At 46.7% G+C, this 21147-nt stretch overlaps 1 protein-coding gene across 1 annotated transcript; it reads left to right on the forward strand.

The window, feature by feature from the left end:
• Positions 1-3456: 3456 nt before the first annotated feature.
• On the forward strand, positions 3457-19426 carry LOC143282669 (superoxide dismutase [Cu-Zn]-like). The gene is made up of 5 exons (XM_076588338.1): positions 3457-3662; positions 9969-10062; positions 12334-12403; positions 16309-16426; positions 17973-19426. The coding sequence occupies exons 1-5, from the start codon at positions 3594-3596 to the stop codon at positions 18078-18080; spliced, it is 459 nt and encodes a 152-aa protein (XP_076444453.1). The 5' UTR covers positions 3457-3593; the 3' UTR covers positions 18081-19426.
• The last annotated feature ends 1721 nt before the right edge of the window (positions 19427-21147 follow it).

A 21147-nucleotide genomic window follows, 5' to 3' on the forward strand; every position in this document is an offset into this window, starting at 1 on the left:
CTCTGGACAGTTACAGCACTAGACTCTGGGACAGTCACAGCACACTAGACTCTGGACAGTCACATCACTAGACTCTGGACAGTTACAGCACTAGAATCTGGACAGTCACAGCACACTAGACTCTGGACAGTCACAGCACACTAGACTCACACTAGACTCTGGACAGTCACAGCACACTAGACTCTGGACAGTCGTAGCACTAGACTCTGGGACAGTCACAGCACACTAGAATCTGGACAGTCACAGCACACTAGACAGTCACAGCACACTAGACTCTGGACAGTCACAGCACACTAGACTCTGGGACATCACAGCACACTAGAATCTGGACAGTCACAGCACACTAGACTCTGGGACATCACAGCACACTAGAATCTGGACAGTCACAGTACATTAGACTCTGGACAGTTACTTCACTCTAGACTTTGGGCACTCTAGATTCTGGACAGTCACAGCACACTAGACTCTGGACAGTCACAGCACACTAGACTCTGGACAGTCACAGCACACTAGACTCTGGACAGTCACAGCACACTAGACTCTGGGACAGTCACAGCACACTAGACTCTGGGACAGTCAGGGCCGTCGGTGCGCGACACAAACCACTTCACCACGGCTGCTTATCGGGTGATTTCATTTTTTTAAACGTTGTCACCACTGTCATGCAACTTGTAAAAGTTCGCCTTTTCCGAATTTGATTCAGTTTTACTACACTTCGCACGACACGGTTTTTTTATGAACCCAAACTGCAGACAGTCACTGTCATGTATCGCGGGAACCAGTGGTGTTACACGATACAATTTTACAAGAATGTTTGGTTGGAGCGGAACGCAACCATTCTGGTCACATGAAAGAGACCTTCTCCTTTTCATGATATGTGAACAATTATGTTCACTGGAAAAACAACAACAACAACAACAAAAAAACAACCAAACAAAAAACAACACAAACAACCCCTCACCCCCACCCCAAAACACGTGATTTTTGTGAGTTCACGAGTTATTCTCGTGGCTGTTTCTGTTAACTTAGGAGAATCTGATTCTGAGCCCAGAACAGTCAACATCGGGCTTGTTCTCGCGCTACGGCTTAAGTTGGAAGGAAAGAGAGCCAGTCTTAAAAACAGAAGATGAAGATCAAGAAGAAAAAAAAAAGATGTAGAAGAAGGAAAATGAGGAAAAGAAGAAGAAGACTGAGAAGACCAAGAAGAAGACTGAAAAGAAGCCGGAGACGAAGATGGAGAAGACGACTGAGAAGACTGTGAATACAATTATGGAGAAGACGGTTGAGAAGACTGTGAATACGATTATGGAGAAGACGATTGAGAAGACTGTGAATACGATTATGGAGAAGACGGTTGAGAAGACTGTGAATACGATTATGGAGAAGACGACTGAGAAGACTGTGAATACGATTATGGAGAAGACGATTGAGAAGACTGTGAATACGATTATGGAGAAGACGATTGAGAAGACTGTGAATACGATTATGGAGAAGACGGTTGAGAAGACTGTGAATACGATTATGGAGAAGACGACTGAGAAGACTGTGAATACGATTATGGAGAAGACGATTGAGAAGATGAAGTAGACTGAGAAGGAGACATGGAATGAAAATCCAAAAGTAGAAGAAGAGGGAGAGGAGAAAGACAGAGGAGCAGAGGAAGAAGAAGAAGACTAAGAAGAAGAGGAGGCCGGAGACTGACGAAGAAGGCGGAGGAGATTGAGAAGAGAAGCAGAAGGAGAGAGAATTGGGAGAGGGAGAAGCAGAAGGAGAGAGAATTGGGAGAGAGAGAGGGAGAAGTAGAAGGAAAGAGAATTGGGAGAGAGAGAGGGAGAAGCAGAAGGAGAGAGAATTGGGAGAGAGAGAGGGAGAAGCAGAAGGAGGGAGAATTGGGAGAGAGAGAGGGAGAAGCAGAAGGAGAGAGAATTGGGAGAGAGAGAGGGAGAAGCAGAAGGAGAGAGAACTGGGAGAGAGAGAGGGAGAAGCAGAAGGAAAGAGAATTGGGAGAGAGAGAGGGAGAAGTAGAAGGAGAGAGAATTGGGAGAGAGAGAGAGGGAGAAGCAGAAGGAGAGAGAATTGGGAGAGAGAGAGGGAGAAGCAGAAGGAGGGAGAATTGGGAGAGAGAGAGGGAGAAGCAGAAGGAGAGAGAATTGGGAGAGAGAGAGGGAGAAGCAGAAGGAGAGAGAATTGGGAGAGAGAGAGGGAGAAGCAGAAGGAGAGAAAATTGGAAGAGATAGAGGAAGAAGCAGAAGGAGAGAATTGGGAGAGAGAGAGGGAGAAGCAGAAGGAGAGAATTGGGAGAGAGAGAGAGGGAGAAGCAGAAGGAGAGAGAATTGGGAGAGAGAGAGGGAGAAGCAGAAGGAGAGAGAATTGGGAGAGAGAGAGGGAGAAGCAGAAGGAGAGAGAATTGGGAGAGAGAGAGGGAGAAGTAGAAGGAGAGAGAATTGGAAGAGGGAGAGGGAGAAGCAGAAGGAGAGAGAATTGGGAGAGGGAGAAGCAGAAGGAGAGAATTGGGAGAGAGAGAGGGAGAAGCAGAAGGAGAGAGAATTGGGAGAGAGAGAGGGAGAAGCAGAAGGAGAGAGAATTGGGAGAGAGAGAGGGAGAAGCAGAAGGAGAGAAAGAATAGCGAGAATCATTTTTGTTGTATACGGGTACCGTAATTGTTTTTGTGTGTGCATTTGTTTATGGATGTGTGTGAAAAAACAAAAAATAAAAAACCCGACATTTTTGTTTATTCAAAAATGAAGAAATGTCACTGCAGTGGACTGTTTGTTTGTTACGCCGGAATGAGCAGATGGAGTAGATGTGGTTGTGTGAACGGAGTCGTGTCAGCGAGTGCGGGTGATTGGTGAGAACGTTACAGTCACGCTGTTTGAAACGAACAGTGATGCAGTATTTCGTAGCCATGCACGGCTCCCATCTGTTGCTGGCAATTACTGTGGCCATTTCATTTCAGACATGTGGCGCGTGGCTCGACAGCTTTCGTTGTGGCTCCCATGCTTTCCTGTGTTCGTTGTGGTGTATGTATCGCAGGTCTGGTGTGTTCGCAATATGCCGTGTACACACACACACACACACACACACACACACACACACACACACACACACACACGCACGCACGCACACACACACACACACAGAGTTTTTAAAGAAAAAAGAAGACTGGCAATTGCTTGTTTACTGCACCACTGTACAATGCCGTGCACACGTTGGCAGTATTCTAATCACCATATTAGATGGCATGTTTTGAAAAGTTGTGGTGAATGTGTTAGACGTTGGAAATAAGATCCTATATTGTTGTCCGAGGTCTGTCAGCGATTCTCACACAAGCCCTGGGCCTGTCCCTTCTGAACTCTTGTCCAGGTTTGCACACGCACGTTAAACTGGTCCATTCTGCACACGGCCCTCTTTGCCCTCAGCATCCAATCAGTCGTCGGCGTCTGCACACGGCTCTGTTAGCAACCATTACATAAACTAAAACATTTTCATCTTCTCGCAGTCAGCAGCAGCAGCCGTAAACCATCGTACGACGAGTATCAAATATCTGCTCATTTATTTGGCAACGCAGAGACAGACAGACAGACGAACCAGCCATGCCAGGAGCTGTGTGTGCTTTGGTCGGCGTGGCAGCGGTGATGGGAACCGTGTTCTTCACTCAGCAGGTAGGTAATGCCACTCACCTTCCTTGCTGCTCTCTGCAAGCGTCGTATGGATGCAATTCACCATTCACGAAATATATCGTCCACACGTCTTTCAAATGAATGGATGTTGTTCTTTTTCAACGGGTGTTCGGTGATGTACTCTGGTGAGGAGGGATTTTATTGTCTAATTCTTTCAAATGTTAGTCCTTGAATATTTGATAAACATTATTGTCAGTGGCATTCCTCATGTCACAGTGCGATTTTTGTGTGGAGGAAGTGCTATTGAGTCTAATTTATCTGTTTTAATTATCTTTGATGTGTGTATGAAATAACTGACTTCTAAGTCTACTTGATTTTAATTACAGTAAGCCAAGTTTCTTTATTCTTTCGTCGCACATTGTATCCTGCGTGTGAACAGCAAGACTTATCACCCTTTTCTGAACTTTTCCATGGCAACTGACCGAGTTTTTCAAAGTTTGCGATTTATATGATGAGTGCTATATCATATTGCCATATTCGAGATGTGGTCGCACTATAGTCTGGCAAATTTGTCAATATCCACGATTGAAAATGCTCATTTTGTTTAAGTCACAATCTCTTTTACAAAAAGCACAATGAATACACTCGTCAAAATGTTAATCCTCGTCAAAAAAAATAACAGCAGTATGTAGCCACATCTGTCTCTGTGTCAGTTGAATTCATAGTTTAACCATCGAAAGGGTTAACCCTGAACACGGACATGGAGCGCCTTACACTTGTCCATCTGCATCAAAATAAAAAACCCATGATGTCTTGTCAGAAAGTAGGATTTATTCCACCTGAAATCACCCACCCACACTTTTGCCATGCAATACAATGCAAAGTGAGTCCACGTGATATTAAAGGCGAAACAAATGGGTTAACTTCGTTCTTTTTCTTTCACGAAACGGAGACTGGATATAAATACAGAAGTGTCTGCAGATGGAGACGTTTTCAGTGATATTTGCAACTTGTTGTTCTCGCGCCCTCGCCTTGTTCACTTATCTTGTTTCAGAAGCTTTCTTTCAAAATAATTCCTCCACAAAACTTCAAATGATTTCGTTCTGTTCATTCCCTAGACGTGACGGCCAAGCTTGATCCCACTTGAATTGCAGATTGACTCAGACACGAGTATAAGACATTGGTCACACACCTATCCTCTGACCACAGACATTGGTCACACACCTATCCTCTGACCACAGACATTGGTCACACACCTATCCTCTGACCACAGACATTGGTCACACACCTATCCTCTGACTACAGACATTGGTCACACACCTATCCTCTGACTACAGACATTGGTCACACACCTATCCTCTGAACACAGACATTGGTCACACACCTATCCTCTGACCACAGACATTGGTCACACACCTGTCCTCTGACCACAGACATTGGACACACACCTATCCTCTGACCACAGACACTGGACACACACCTATCCTCTGACCACAGACACTGGACACACGCCTGTCCTCTGACCACAGACACTGGACACACGCCTGTCCTCTGACCACAGACACTGGACACACGCCTGTCCTCTGACCACAGACATTGGTCACACGCCTATCCTTTGACCACAGACATTGGTCACACACCTATCCTTTGACCACAGACATTGGTCACACACCTATCCTCTGACCACAGACACTGGACACACACCTATCCTCTGACCACAGACATTGGCCACACACCTATCCTCTGACCACAGACATTGGCCACACACATAGCCTCTGACCACAGACATTGGCCACACACCTATCCTCTGACCACAGACATTGGCCACACACATATCCTCTGACCACAGGCATTGGTCACACATATCCTCTGAACACAGACATTGGCCACACACATATCCTCTGACCACAGACACTGGACACACACCTATCCTCTGACCACAGACACTGGACACACGCCTGTCCTCTGACCACAGACACTGGACACACGCCTGTCCTCTGACCACAGACACTGGACACACGCCTGTCCTCTGACCACAGACATTGGTCACACGCCTATCCTTTGACCACAGACATTGGTCACACACCTATCCTCTGACCACAGACACTGGACACACACCTATCCTCTGACCACAGACATTGGCCACACACCTATCCTCTGACCACAGACATTGGCCACACACATAGCCTCTGACCACAGACATTGGCCACACACCTATCCTCTGACCACAGACATTGGCCACACACATATCCTCTGACCACAGGCATTGGTCACACATATCCTCTGAACACAGACATTGGCCACACACATATCCTCTGACCACAGACATTGGCCACACACATATCCTCTGACCACAGACATTGGCCACACACATAGCCACTGACCACAGATTTTGGCCACACACATATCCTCTGAACACAGACATTGGCCACACACCTATCCTATGACCACAGACATTAGTCACACACCTATCCTCTGACCACAGAACACTGGTCCAACACCTATCCTCTGAACAACATGATGTGACCCAGCAACAACTTGGCCTTTAAAACAGAACGACATGGTGTGATCCAGCAACAACTTGGCCTTTAAAACTGAACAACATGGTGTGATCCAGCAACAACTTGGCCTTTAAAACAGAACGACATGGTGTGATCCAGCAACAACTTGGCCTTTAAAACTGAACAACATGATGTGACCCAGCAACAACTTGGCCTTTAAAACCGAACAACATTGTGTGATCCAGCAACAACTTGGCCTTTAAAACTGAACAACATTGTGTGATCCAGCAACAACTTGGCCTTTAAAACAGAACGACATGGTGTAATCCAGCAACAACTTGGCCTTTAATTAAAACTGAACAACATGGTGTGATCCAGCAACAACTTGGCCTTTAAAACAGAACGACATGGTGTGATCCATCAACAACTTGGCCTTTAAAACAGAACAACATTGTGTGATCCAGCAACAACTTGGCCTTTAAAACTGAACAACATTGTGTGATCCAGCAACAACTTGGCCTTTAAAACTGAACAACATTGTGTGATCCAGCAACAACTTGGCCTTTAAAACCGAACGACATTGTGTGATCCAGCAACAACTTGGCCTTTAAAACCGAACGACATTGTGTGATCCAGCAACAACTTGGCCTTTAAAACAGAACGATATGGTGTGACCCAGCAACAACTTGGCCTTTAAAACAGAACAACATTGTGTGATCCAGCAACAATTTGGCCTTTAATTAAAACTGAACAACATGGTGTGATCCAGCAACAACTTGGCCTTTAAAACAGAACAACATGGTGTAATCCAGCAACAACTTGGCCTTTAAAACAGAACGACATGGTGTAATCCAGCAACAACTTGGCCTTTAATTAATACAGAACGATATGGTGTAATCCAGCAACAACTTGGCCTTTAAAACAGAACGATATGGTGTGATCGAACAACAACTTGGCCTTTAAAACAGAACGATATGGTGTGATCCAGCAACAACTTGGCCTTTAAAACTGAACAACATTGTGTGATCAAGCAACAACTGGGGTGTATCACTGACGATACAATTTGTCATCAAGCACATATTCCAACAATCACACATTGTGTAAGTTATTTCAACAGTTTATTATTGTCAGCTTCTCCGTTTGCAATATGGATTGTTTTTGTTGTTGCTGGGGTTTTTTTTGGCTTTTTTGGTGTGTGTGTGTGTGTGTGTGAAGATTTTATGGGGAGTAGGATGGGAGTTATGAACCGAGTGCATGATTAAGACGTGATTTGGCAACACCTCCCCCCCCCCCCCCCCCCCCCGATCTCCACCTCCGCTATTGCACCCCCCCACACACACACACACTCCCCACATTATATGACGGTCATGTGTCAGCCATGGCCAACAAGGCTTGAGGCGTTTATCGCTGACACCAAGACAGAAACATATAAACTAAAATACCGTGCGTGCGTTCATTTGTATATGTGTGCATATATACATATAGTGTGTGTGTGGGCACGCACTCATATATATATATATAAATATATATATATATATATATATATATATATATATATATATGTGCGTGCGTGTGTGTGTGTGTGTGTGTGTGTGTGTGTGTGTGTGTAATCTCTCTCTCTCTCTCTCAAGAAATATATATATATATATATATATATATATATATATATATATATATATATATACACTCTCTCTCTCTCTCTCTGTTTATGAATGTAAGTTTTTCACAAGTTCCCTTACACACACACACACACACACACACACACACACACACACACACACAGGTCGGTTCCAGAAGGCCGTACCAGCAAAAGAAGTAAACTGTTACGAGGATGCATGAGGCAGACCAAAGCAGGCGGCTGTGTGTGTCCATGCCGAAAACAAAGCTACGGCTGGGATCAGCTTCGTTCGTCGCTGCAACAATGAAACTGAGTTGTTGTGTGGCTGGATGAACTCGGGTTGTCAGTAACGTTGAAGAGGCCTGTCTTCATCAACACCTCAAGGTTTTACGGCCTAAGTATCTGGCCGTAGACACAAAGGCTGTGAACGGGAGAAGCTGACCCCAAGCTGACCCCAAAACGAAAGAGAATTCTGTCACGATATTCTGTGAGCAACACGGACGTTATTTTGCAGGAGGCTTGAAGCTTATGTTCTTTGAAACGCTGCAGGAATTTTAATATTATAATTGTTAATTCAATGTTAACAGAAGTAAACACAAACCATATCACACACACATATGTTAACAGCACATCGTTTTGTTCAAACACACAACACAAGCTAAACCCACAAACACGTGGCGTTTTATAACTCAGCTCTTATGGCCTTATACATAACGCGGGTGTTTTGTTGCATATATATGTCATTCTGCATGCTTTGATGTCTCTGTGAAACTGAAGTTTGAACGTTTTGATAAAAGGTTATGTGTCGATGTCAATATGTGGCAGTAATATGGGGCCCTCCACAACACGGGTAAAATCGTGATGTTTACGTGTTGGTGTGGATAATAATGTGACAGTGCAGTGGCGTTAGTCACACTGTCATGGCGTCACTCACACTGTCATGGCGTTAGTCACAGTCATGGCGCCACTGACACTGTCATGACGTCACTGACACTGCCATGGCGTCACTCACACTATCATGGCGTGAATCACACTGTCATGGCGTCACTGACACTGTCATGACGTCACTGACACTGTCAGGGCGTCACTGACACTGTCATGACGTCACTCACACTGTCATGGCGTCACTGACACTGTCATGACGTCACTCACACTGTCATGGCGTCACTGACACTGTTATGGCGTCACTGACACTGTCATGACGTCACTGACACTGTCACGGCGTCACTGACACTGTCATGACGTCACTCAGACTGTCATGGCGTCACTCACACTGTCATGACGTCACTCACACTGTCATGGCGTTAGTCACAGTCATGGCGTCACTGACACTGTCATGGCGTCACTGACACTGTCATGGCGTGAATCACACTGTCATGGCGTCACTGACACTGTCATGGCGTCACTGACACTGTCATGGCGTGAATCACACTGTCATGGCGTCACTGACACTGTCATGGCGTGAATCACACTGTCATGGCGTTACTCACACTGTCATGGCGTCACTGACACTGTCATGGCGTTAGTCACACTGTCATGGCGTCACTGACACTGTCATGGTGTTAGTCACACTGTCATGGCGTCACTGACACTGTCATGACGTCATTCACACTGTCATGGCGTCACTGACACTGTCATGACGTCAGTCACACTGTCATGGCGTCACTCACACTGTCACGCACACTATGATATGTGTGTTGATGTGGGTGGGTGATGATGTGGCAGGACAATGGGGCCACGCACACTATGATATGTGTGTTGATGTGGGTGGGTGATGATGTGGCAGGACAATAGGGCCACGCACACTATGATATGTGTGTTGATGTGGGTGGGTGATGATGTAGCAGGACAATGTAGCCACGCACACTATGATGTGTGTGTGTTGATGTGGGTGGTGATGATGTGGCAGGACAATGGAGCCACGCACACTATGATGTGTGTATGTTGATGTGGATGGGTGATAATGTGGCAGGACAATGGGGCCACGCACACTATGATGTGTGTGTGTTGATGTGGGTGGGTGACGATGTGGCAGCACAATGTGGCCATGCACACTATGATGATATGTGTGTGTTGATGTGGGTGGGTGATGATGCGGCAGGACAATGTAGCCACGCAGACTATGATGTGTGTGTGTGTTGATGTGGGTGGGTGATGATGTGGCAGGACAATGGGGCCATGCACACTATTATATGTGTGTGTTGATGTGGGTGGGTGATGATGTGGCAGGAGAACGGGGCCATTCACATCACGGGGGAAATCACGGGCCTGAGTCCTGGCAAACATGGCTTCCACGTCCACACGTATGGCGACCTCAGGAACAGTAAGCTCACTTCCCTCCACCACCACACCACGGCCCCCTCAACTGCCCCCCGCCACTCCCTCTTCCTTCCCTCCCCCCGCCACTCCCTCTTCCTTCCCTCTCCCCGCCACTCCCTCTTCCTTCCCTCTCCCCGCCACTCCCTCTTCCTTCCCTCTTCCCGCCACTCCCTCTTCCTTCCCTCTCCTTGCTACTCCCTCTTCCTTCCTCTCCCTCACACTCCCTCTTCCTTCCCTCTCCCTCCCTCTTCCTTCCCCCTCCCCTCCACCGCCACTCCCTCTTCCTTCCCTCTCCCCTACACTCCCTCTTCCTTCCCTCTCCCCTACACTCCCTCTTCCTTCCCTCTCCTTGCCACTCCCTCTTCCTTCCCTCTCCTTGCCACTCCCTCTTCCTTCCCTCTCCTTGCCACTCCCTCTTCCTTCCCTCTCCTTGCCACTCCCTCTTCCTTCCCTCTCCCCTACACTCCCTCTTCCTTCCCTCTCCTTGCCACTCCCTCTTCCTTCCCTCTCCTTGCCACTCCCTCTTCCTTCCCTCTCCCCTACACTCCCTCTTCCTTCCCTCTCCTTGCCACTCCCTCTTCCTTCCCTCTCCTTGCCACTCCCTCTTCCTTCCCTCTCCTTGCCACTCCCTCTTCCTCCCTCTTCCTTCCCTCTCCTTGCCACTCCCTCTTCCTTCCCTCTCCCTCACACTCCCTCCTCCTTCCCTCTCCCCTACACTCCCTCTTCCTTCCCTCTCCCTCCCTCTTCCTTCCCCCTCCCCTCCACCGCCACTCCCTCTTCCTTCCCTCTCCCCGCCACTCCCTCTTCCTTCCCTCTCCCTCACACTCCCTCCTCCTTCCCTCTCCCCTACACTCCCTCTTCCTTCCCTCTCCCTCCCTCTTCCTTCCCCCTCCCCTCCACCGCCACTCCCTCTTCCTTCCCTCTCCCCGCCACTCCCTCTTCCTTCCCTCTCCCCGACACTCCCTCTTCCTTCCCTCTCCCCTACACTCCCTCTTCCTTCCCTCTCCCCTACACTCCCTCTTCCTTCCCTCTCCCTCCCTCTTCCTTCCCCCTCCCCTCCACCGCCACTCCCTCTTCCTTCCCTCTCCCTCACACTCCCTCCTCCTTCCCTCTCCCCTACACTCCCTCTTCCTTCCCTCTCCCTCCCTCTTCCTTCCCCCTCCCCTCCACCGCCACTCCCTCTTCCTTCCCTCTCCCTCACACTCCCTCCTCCTTCCCTCTCCCCTACACTCCCTCTTCCTTCCCTCTTCCTTCCCTCTCCTTGACACTCCCTCTTCCTTCCCTCTCCCCGACACTCCCTCTTTTTTCCCTCTCCCCGACACTCCCTCTTTCTTCTCTCCCCTCCCCCGCCACTCCCTCTTCCTTCCCTCTCTCTCACGATTCTTCCACACCCCTCCACCACCCTCCTCTTCCTCTCGTCACGATCTTTCATGGTTCATTCAGTTTGGCACGGCTAACATCTAATTTTCAGAGAAGGTGAAAGATACAGGAATAGGCTTACCATGTCACCGGAGCATGTCAGTCTACTCACATTGAAATCTATCTATCTATCTATCTATCTATTCAGTACGTAGTCTTTAAGACCGTTGGGTACCATTTATTTGGCAACCAGCTCCTCCATCCCTCGCAGTTGTCTGTCATTCTGTGTCACTCGGGGTCAAACCTGTATTGGCACTCTGAGATGTTGTCTTCCCATCTCTTCCTCTGTCTGCCTCTTCTCCCTGTTCCCTGCAGGAAGGTCTTGGCCAGTCCTGATGAACGCCAGACGTGGCCATACCACTTCATTTTCCTTTTCTTCACAGTGGTCGGTCTACTGCTGCTGCTGCTGCTGCTGCTGCTAGAGCATCAGGCAGGACGATGCGACGAAAGGACCCAATACCCAAACCAGGTCTAAAGTACCCCTGAAATCGCTGTGGCACAGTATGCCTGTCTTTGATCTGTTTCACTAGTCATCAGCGTGCCTGCACCTGACGTGGCTCCACAACCCTTCCCTAGATCTTCGTCTGCGAAGTCAAGCCACATGAACTACTACTACTACTACTTCTACTGTTGCTGCTACTACTACCACTACGACTACTGACTAGAAGACCATTATCACCACTACTGCTACTGTGACTACCGCAGTCGCCTACTTCAGTGTCATAAAAACGGATTTCCAAACCACAGAACACGTAGTTCCAACTGCTCGAAAACACCTGTCGTGGTGTGCTTTTCTTGTTGTTGTTCTGTGAAGACCTGTGACGTTGTTCTGTGAAGACCTGTGACGTGCGTGCAGATTGTTTGGCAGCAGGGGGACACTTCAACCCCTTCGGCAAGGTGCACGGAGCCCCCTTTGATGTTGAGAGGTATGTAGTTTATGTCTGTGTGTGGCAGTGTGTGATACTGTAAAGTGTGTCATTGCGGGACAGTGCAATGTGTGCCTGTGTCAAAGTGCAGTGTATGCCGGTATGTTAAAGTATAATGTGTGTCCGCATGTGACAATATAATGTATGTCAGTGTGTGACAATGCGCTGTTTGTCAGTGTGTGACTGTGTAATGCATGCCAGCACAAAGTAAACTGAGTTAATTTGTTGCAAGTTCGTAAAAGCCAGTCAGGGAAGGAAAGGTCTGGAGCCGCCAGAATGTGCACCAGGTTGAGGGCCTTGCTGTCAGTGAGGCACTGAAAGAGTGGTGTAGTGAAGGCATTAAAACAACCGTGTATTTAAAGCTTTCAGAGATGACGGTATTTAAGGCTTTAAAACAGTGGTGTAGTGAAGGCATTAAAACAGCAGTGTATTTAAAGCTTTCAGAGATGATGACGGTATTTAAGGCTTTAATACAGTGGTGCAGTGAAGGCATTAAAACAGCCGTGTATTTAAAGCTTTCAGAGATGATGACGGTATTTAAGGCTTTAAAACAGTGGTGTAGTGAAGGCATTAAAACAGCCGTGTATTTAAAGCTTTCAGAGAAGATGACGGTATTTAAGGTTTTAAAACAGTGGTGTATTGAAGGCATTAAAACAGCCGTGTATTTAAAGCTTTCAGAGATGACGGTATTTAAGGCTTTAAAAGAGTGGTGTAGTGAAGGCATTAAAACAGCCGTGTATTTAAAGCTTTCAGAAATGATGACGGTATTTAAGGCTTTAAAAGAGTGGTGTAGTGAAGGCATTTAAACAGCCGTGTATTTAAAGCTTTCAGAGATGACGGTATTTAAGGCTTTAATACAGTGGTGCAGTGAAGGCATTAAAACAACCGTGTATTTAAAGCTTTCAGAGATGACGGTATTTAAGGCTTTAATACAGTGGTGCAGTGAAGGCATTAAAACAGCCGTGTATTTAAAGCTTTCAGAGATGATGACGGTATTTAAGGCTTTAAAACAGTGGTGTATTGAAGGCATTAAAACAGCAGTGTATTTAAAGCTTTCAGAGATGACAGTATTTAAGGCTTTAATACAGTGGTGTAGTGAAGGCATTAAAACAGCCGTGTATTTAAAGCTTTCAGAGATGATGACGGTATTTAAGGCTTTAATACAGTGGTGTAGTGAAGGCATTAAAACAGCCGTGCATTTAAAGCTTTCAGAGATGACGGTATTTAAGGCTTTAATACAGTGGTGTAGTGAAGGCATTAAAACAGCCGTGTATTTAAAGCTTTCAGAGATGATGACGGTATTTAAGGCTTTAAAACAGTGGTGTAGTGAAGGCATTAAAACAGCCGTGTATTTAAAGCTTTCAGAGATGACGGTATTTAAGGCTTTAAAACAGTGGTGTAGTGAAGGCATTAAAACAGCCGTGTATTTAAAGCTTTCAGAGATGATGACGGTATTTAAGGTTTTAATACAGTCGTGTAGTGAAGGCATTAAAACAGCCGTGTATTTAAAGCTTTGAGAGATGATGACGGTATTTAAGGCTTTAAAACAGTGGTGTATTGAAGGCATTAAAACAGCCGTGTATTTAAAGCTTTCAGAGATGACAGTATTTAAGGCTTTAATACAGTGGTGTAGTGAAGGCATTAAAACAGCCGTGTATTTAAAGCTTTCAGAGATGATGACGGTATTTAAGGCTTTAATACAGTGGTGTAGTGAAGGCATTAAAACAGCTGTGTATTTAAAGCTTTCAGAGATGACGGTATTTAAGGCTTTAATACAGTGGTGTAGTGAAGGCATTTAAACAGCCGTGTATTTAAAGCTTTCAGAGATGATGACGGTATTTAAGGCTTTAATACAGTGGTGTAGTGAAGGCATTAAAACAGCCGTGTATTTAAAGCTTTCAGAGATGACGGTATTTAAGGCTTTAAAACAGTGGTGTAGTGAAGGCATTAAAACAGCCGTGTATTTAAAGCTTTCAGAGATGACGGTATTTAAGGCTTTAAAACAGTGGTGTAGTGAAGGCATTAAAACAGCAGTGTATTTAAAGCTTTCAGAGATGAATGTATTTAAGACTTTAAAACAGTGGTGTATTGAAGGCATTAAAACAGCAGTGTATTTAAGGCATTTAAAAGAGCGGTGCATTTCAGGTTTAAAACAGAGTTATATCTAAGGCTTTAAAACAGTTGTGTACTTTAGGCTTAAAAACAGCGGTGCATTAAAGGCTTTAAACTGAGGTGTATTTAAGGCTTAAAAACAGTGGTGTATTTAAAGCTTAAAAAAGTGGTGTAATTAAGGCTTTAAAACACGCTGTGTATACCTTCCTAAGGCTTTAAATCAGTGTTGTACTTAAGGTTTAGGAAACAGTGGATTGCATTTTTCCCCCCAGTTTTTTAAACTTATGGATGAAGAATTGTTTCAAAAATTTATCTTAAGGCTGAAGAATGTTTTTTAGAATCTGACGCCACTTTCAAGAATGTGGACACGAGATCTGTGTGTGTGTGTGCGTGTGTGTGTACACTGACACACACGCACACAATACACGCATTATATACGCGCTTGCGCTTCTATACATACCAGTCAAATACCTATTTTGACCAGCCAGCGGAATGAATTTGGGAGGGAGCAGAGAGAGAGAGAGAAAAATAGATGGGCGGGGCATCCATACCCCACAATACACTGACACGGTCAGGATGACAGCGCACCAACAGCTACAACACAGTACACTGATGACAGCGCACCAACAGCTACAACACAGTACACTGATGACAGCGCACCAACAGCTACAACACAGTACACTGATGACAGCGCACCAACAGCTACAACACAGTACACTGACACGGTCAGAATGACAGTGCACCAACACAGTACACTGACAGTGTCAGAATGACAGTGCACCAACAGCTACAACACAGTACACTGACACTGTCAGAATGACAGTGCACCAACACAGTACACTGACACTGTCAGAATGACAGTGCACCAACACAGTACACTGACAGTGTCAGGATGACAACGCACCAACACAGTACACTGACACTGTCAGAATGACAGTGCACCAACACAGTACACGGTCAGAATGACAGTGTACCAACACAGTACACTGACACTGTCAGAATGACAACGCACCAACACAGTACACTGACACTGTCAGAATGACAGTGCACCAACACAGTACATTTACAGTGTCAGAATGACAGTGCACCAACACAGTACACTGACACTGTCAGGATGATAACGCACCAACACAGTACACTGACACTGTCAGAATGACAGTGCACCAACACAGTACACTGACACGGTCAGAATGACAGTGCACCAACAGCTACAAACAGACTCAAGTTGCTGGTTTTCCTGATAGCGTGCATGTCACTCCAAGAAGCCAGCTCTGGAGAGCGGGGCTGGCCGTCTGACTGTTGGGATGTGAGGTTCAGGATCGTGAAAAATAACACGACGGAGGAGTGAGGGAAATAACAATGGGAAATGGTCACCCAAAACGACACGAACTGAACTGAATGTTTCAGTTTTGAGCAGCTTCAGCAACACAGCGGCGAGTCCACAGCAGCCCCATTACAAAGGGAAGTCATGGACTTTCTATGCTTACGACTGGAACTTGATAGCACTGGTTTCTATGAGTGCACTTTTAACAGTGTGGTTGTGTATTATCAAAGAGTTAAGCATTTGCACTTACGTAATTGTTCACGATTCATATGTCGCTTCACCCACTTCCCCATCTGTCCGCCGACCTGCCTGTCCAAAACATGTGCACAACCCTTCTCGTGTACACACATGCGACCCAGGGTCACTCACGCATGCCATCACAAACCTTCATACCTACTCCGTGCACACACGCACTTACGCACGCACGCATTCGCACACACATCCTGAAACTAGGGTCTGTGTTGTCCAGACACGTTGGCGATCTGGGCAACATTGTGGCCGACAGCAGTGGCAAGGCTGTAGTGAACATCACGGACTGTGTGATTTCCTTCTCCAGCCCCCGCAGCATCATCGGCAGGAGTATCGTGGTACGTACTCACATAATGACGATGATAATGTTACTGCTGTTGCTGCTTCAACTACTACTGCGACTACTACTACTACTACAACTACTACTACGACTACTACTACTACTACAACTACTACTACGACTACTACAAGTGTGTGTAATAGTAGAGACTGACGCTCACACTTCCCTGACAGATCTGGCGGTGGTCATCTCTGTGTTATTTATAGCCCAGACCTCACAGGGCCATGTCAGGGCTGTTCATGGCGTTATTTATAGCCCAGACCACACATACTGTTCATGGCGTTATTTATAGCGTTATTTATAGCCCAGACCACACAGGGCCATGTCAGGGCTGTTCATGGCGTTATTTATAGCCCAGACCACACATACTGTTCATAGCGTTATTTATAGCCCAGACCACACATACTGTTCATAGCGTTATTTATAGCCCAGACCACACATACTGTTCATGACGTTATTTATAGCCCAGACCACACATACTGTTCATGACGTTATTCAGTATAGCCCAGACCACACATACTGTTCATAGCGTTATTTATAGCCCAAACCACACATACTGTTCATAGCGTTATTTATAGCCCAGACCACACATACTGTTCATGACGTTATTTATAGCCCAGACCACACATACTGTTCATGACGTTATTTATAGCCCAGACCACACGGGGCCATGTCAGGGCTGTTCATGGCGTTTTAAGGTCAACAGGTCATATACACATGTATACGTGAACATGCATTCAAGAAACCAAGCATGAGCACAGAAAGAAGACAAAGAAGACATGTATACAACCAGTAACTATTAAAGTACAAAACCTTTTGAAACGTAATCATTTGCGCTCGCACATTAGTCAGCAATCATGTACGCCGTTGTCATGTACACTAGATAGTAATCATGCACGTTAGACAGCAGTCACGTACACTGGGCAGCAGTCAGTGTACTTCGTGCAGCAATCATGTACATTAAGTAGCAATAAATCATGTGCGTTAAGAAGCAATCATGTACGTTAGACAGCAATCATTTAGTCCGACAGTAATTGAGTGCATGAGACAACAATCATGTACGTTAAGCAGCAGTCATGTGTGTCAGGTAGCAGTTATGTACATTAAGCAGCAAACATGTACGTTGGACAGCAATCATATACGCCAAGCAGAAATCAAATACGTAATGCAAGCAGTAATCAAGTATGTAATGCAGCTAGGAGGCAAAATTGCACTGGCTCTTAGTGCTGCAGCCTTGTGGGCTAGTTGGCCTTTGGGAACCATCCCAGCGCCGACTGTCCTAAAACCCTCATGGCCGAGAGACTGGGGATGTAACTTGGGCAAGACACTCTCCACTATGATCAAATTCTAGCCCAAATAGTCGGAACAGCAGTTACCTCCTCTGCTATTCTAATGGTCATAGTCGGACACGACTGACTATCATATAATGCAGCAATTAGTCATGTACGTCACGCAGCAGTCCTGCCCGCTTTTAAACCACTGATGTAAAAACTATTTGTGGATCAGTGGCTTTAGGCCCTATGAGCACGCGCTGTTTCCTGCAGGTGCACGCGGATGTGGATGACCTGGGCAGGGGAGGCAACGAGGGCAGTAAGACGACTGGCAACGCTGGGGCCCGGGTGGCGTGTGGGGTGATCGGCATCACGCCTTGATCACCGCCAGCACCACCCACCACCGTCACCACCAGCACCACCCACCACCGTCACCACCCACCGCCGTCACCACCCACAACCAGCACCACTCACCACCACCACCACCAGCACCACTCACCACCACCGCCTTACACTTTCACCACCCACCACTCACCACCACCGCGTTACACTTTCACCACCCACCACACACCACCACCGCGTTACACTTTCACCACCCACCACTCACCACCACCGCGTTACACTTTCACCACCCACCACTCACCACCACCGCGTTACACTTTCACCACCCACCACACACCACCACCGCGTTACACTTTCACCACCCACCACTCACCACCACCGCGTTACACTTTCACCACCCACCACTCACCACCACCGCGTTACACTTTCACCACCCACCACTCACCACCACCGCGTTACACTTTCACCACCCACCACACACCACCACCGCGTTACACTTTCACCACCCACCACTCACCACCACCACGTTACACTTTCACCACTCACCACCACCGCGTTACACTTTCACCACCCACCACCACCGCGTTACACTTTCACCACCCACCACCCACCACCACCGCGTTACACTTTCACCACCCACCACACACCACCACCGCGTTACACTTTCACCACCCACCACACACCACCACCGCGTTACACTTTCACCACCCACCACACACCACCACCGCGTTACACTTTCACCACCCACCACCACGGTGGCACAGCGCTGTTTTGGCTTTCGGGACGGGTATTGGTTTGGGGGGATTGCTTGTGCGGTGATTTATACATACATACATACATACATACATATATATATATATATATACGTCGGCAGAGCAAATAATTACGCCTACAAAAACATTCACAAACGAACGTCTACACACGCACGTCTACACACGCATCCTCACTTCCCCACAACACACACACACACACACCGGGCCACACACACACACTCACACACACACACACACTCACCGGGCCACACACACACACTCACACACACACACACACACACACACACACCACATTCAACGTCATATGTGACGTGTGAAAAGACTACCTCTTCAAACACACATACACACACGCACGCACACAGACACACACACGTACACACATAGGCGACAAAGTATCTTCTTTTTTTGTGTGTGTGTGTACAACATTGCGTAAATATAGCTGAAGGGATATGACCTGGGCCTTTTCATTTTGGATTGTCATTGCCGAAAAGACGTAAGTTACTGAAGGATGTTGGAATACATGTCGCGAGTGTAAGACCAACAGTAATTAAAAAATGTCTTGCGGGGAAAAAATTTTGAAAGTGGATTACTAATAAACAGAACAGCAACCGACATGTGTTTCTCGTGTGTTTCTCTTGGAGAAAGTCGTGACAGCGACGTAAATCTCACACTTCTCGCAACCCTTCTCTCCCCCTTCCTCCACCTCCCTCTCCCCCCTGCACCACGCCCAAATCAAATCAAACTATGGAGCTTGAAGCCTCCAATCAAATTATGGTGCTTAGAGCCTCGCCGACCACTAAGGCCATCTCAAGGCTATCGCCACGTTAGCACCACTTCAAGTCAAGGGTGAAAAAAGTACGATAAACCACGCCCTTCACACAACAATAATTTACTACATTATTTTCATGACTTGCGCTGCCGCAGTTTCAATTAAACCCATCTAACTACAGGGAGCTTTTTCGATGGTATTGTACTGAATGTCTGTGTAATACCGATTTCTTTGGCACTGTTTTTCTTATGTAATTTTTTTTTTTAAACACAGGGCGCACAGTACACGTTGGCTTATCATAGGAATGCTTTGAGGCTATCTGACAACATGGCACTATTGAAGTACTTTTGTGTTAATGTTCATTAGTTCCCGACATATATTCTTTTTTTTCCCCATCAACTTTCCGATTGTATTATACTGGGCATATGAGATTTTGGTCTGTACAAGCTTTCGTTGTTGTTGATTTAAACACAAGGTACACAACACGTCACAGATACAACTGAAATATATACCTACTTGCGAAACTGACCTTCATGACGAAACCAGTACTTAACAATATCAAAATCATCAAACGTGTGCTGTATAGTACAGGTCGTATGTCTTTTTTTTCATTTTAAGTGTGGACATGTGCAAGACACTATCCAAACTGAAGACGTCGTCATAGCTTGGAACACAGAGCCAAACCGAAGGAGTGTTCCCTCTGTAGTGATGAAGGCTGACACCACGTTTCTCCACACCAACATTCTTCCCCGGCAACGTGTATGACCGTTTTTAGTGTCGCTATTTTGGCAGCCGTTCTCCGTTTTCGGGAGTACTTCAGTGCCCCGCCATTGTGGCGACACTGACACCAATGCGATACCACAGGCGTGCGAAAAGGGAACGCGGCAAAACTGACGTTCACCATGAGAACAGGGCGTGGAAGACAGCAGATCCGGAGACGTTCACCATGAGAAGAGGGCGTGGAAGACAGCAGATCCGGAGACGTTCACCATGTGAAGAGGGCGTGGAAGACAGCAGATCCGGAGACGTTCACCATGTGAAGAGGGCGTGGAAGACAGCAGATCCGGAGACGTTCACCATGTGAAGAGGGCGTGGAAGACAGCAGATCTGGGGACGTTCACCATGAGAACAGAGCGTGGAAGACAGCAGATCTGGGGATTTAGTTCCCTTAGGTTTCTTGATGATCAGTGAGGAGGGTGATTGTGGTGATGGTGTTTTGGAAATCCATGCTGGTTTGAGACTTCACGACAGGGATGCGTGTTTTCCTTACAGATTTCATTCATTGTCTCCCTACTTTTGCAAATGCTCACATTGATACATGCACGTATATACACACGCCGAACCGGCCTACACCACCCACTGCGCGGACACACGGCACCCACCCCTACCCACCCTTCCGTATCCCCCGCCCCCACATAAACACACACACACACACACACACACACACACACACACAGAGAAAAATCTTGAACCAAATAATTCTCTCTCTCTCTCTCAATTAATTGATTGGTCCGAATTGAACCACATGAGTTTGCATCCACAGAAAACTAAATGTTGATTACAA

Source organism: Babylonia areolata, chromosome 6 (genome assembly GCF_041734735.1).
Source record: "Babylonia areolata isolate BAREFJ2019XMU chromosome 6, ASM4173473v1, whole genome shotgun sequence".
NCBI lineage: Eukaryota > Metazoa > Mollusca > Gastropoda > Neogastropoda > Buccinidae > Babylonia > Babylonia areolata.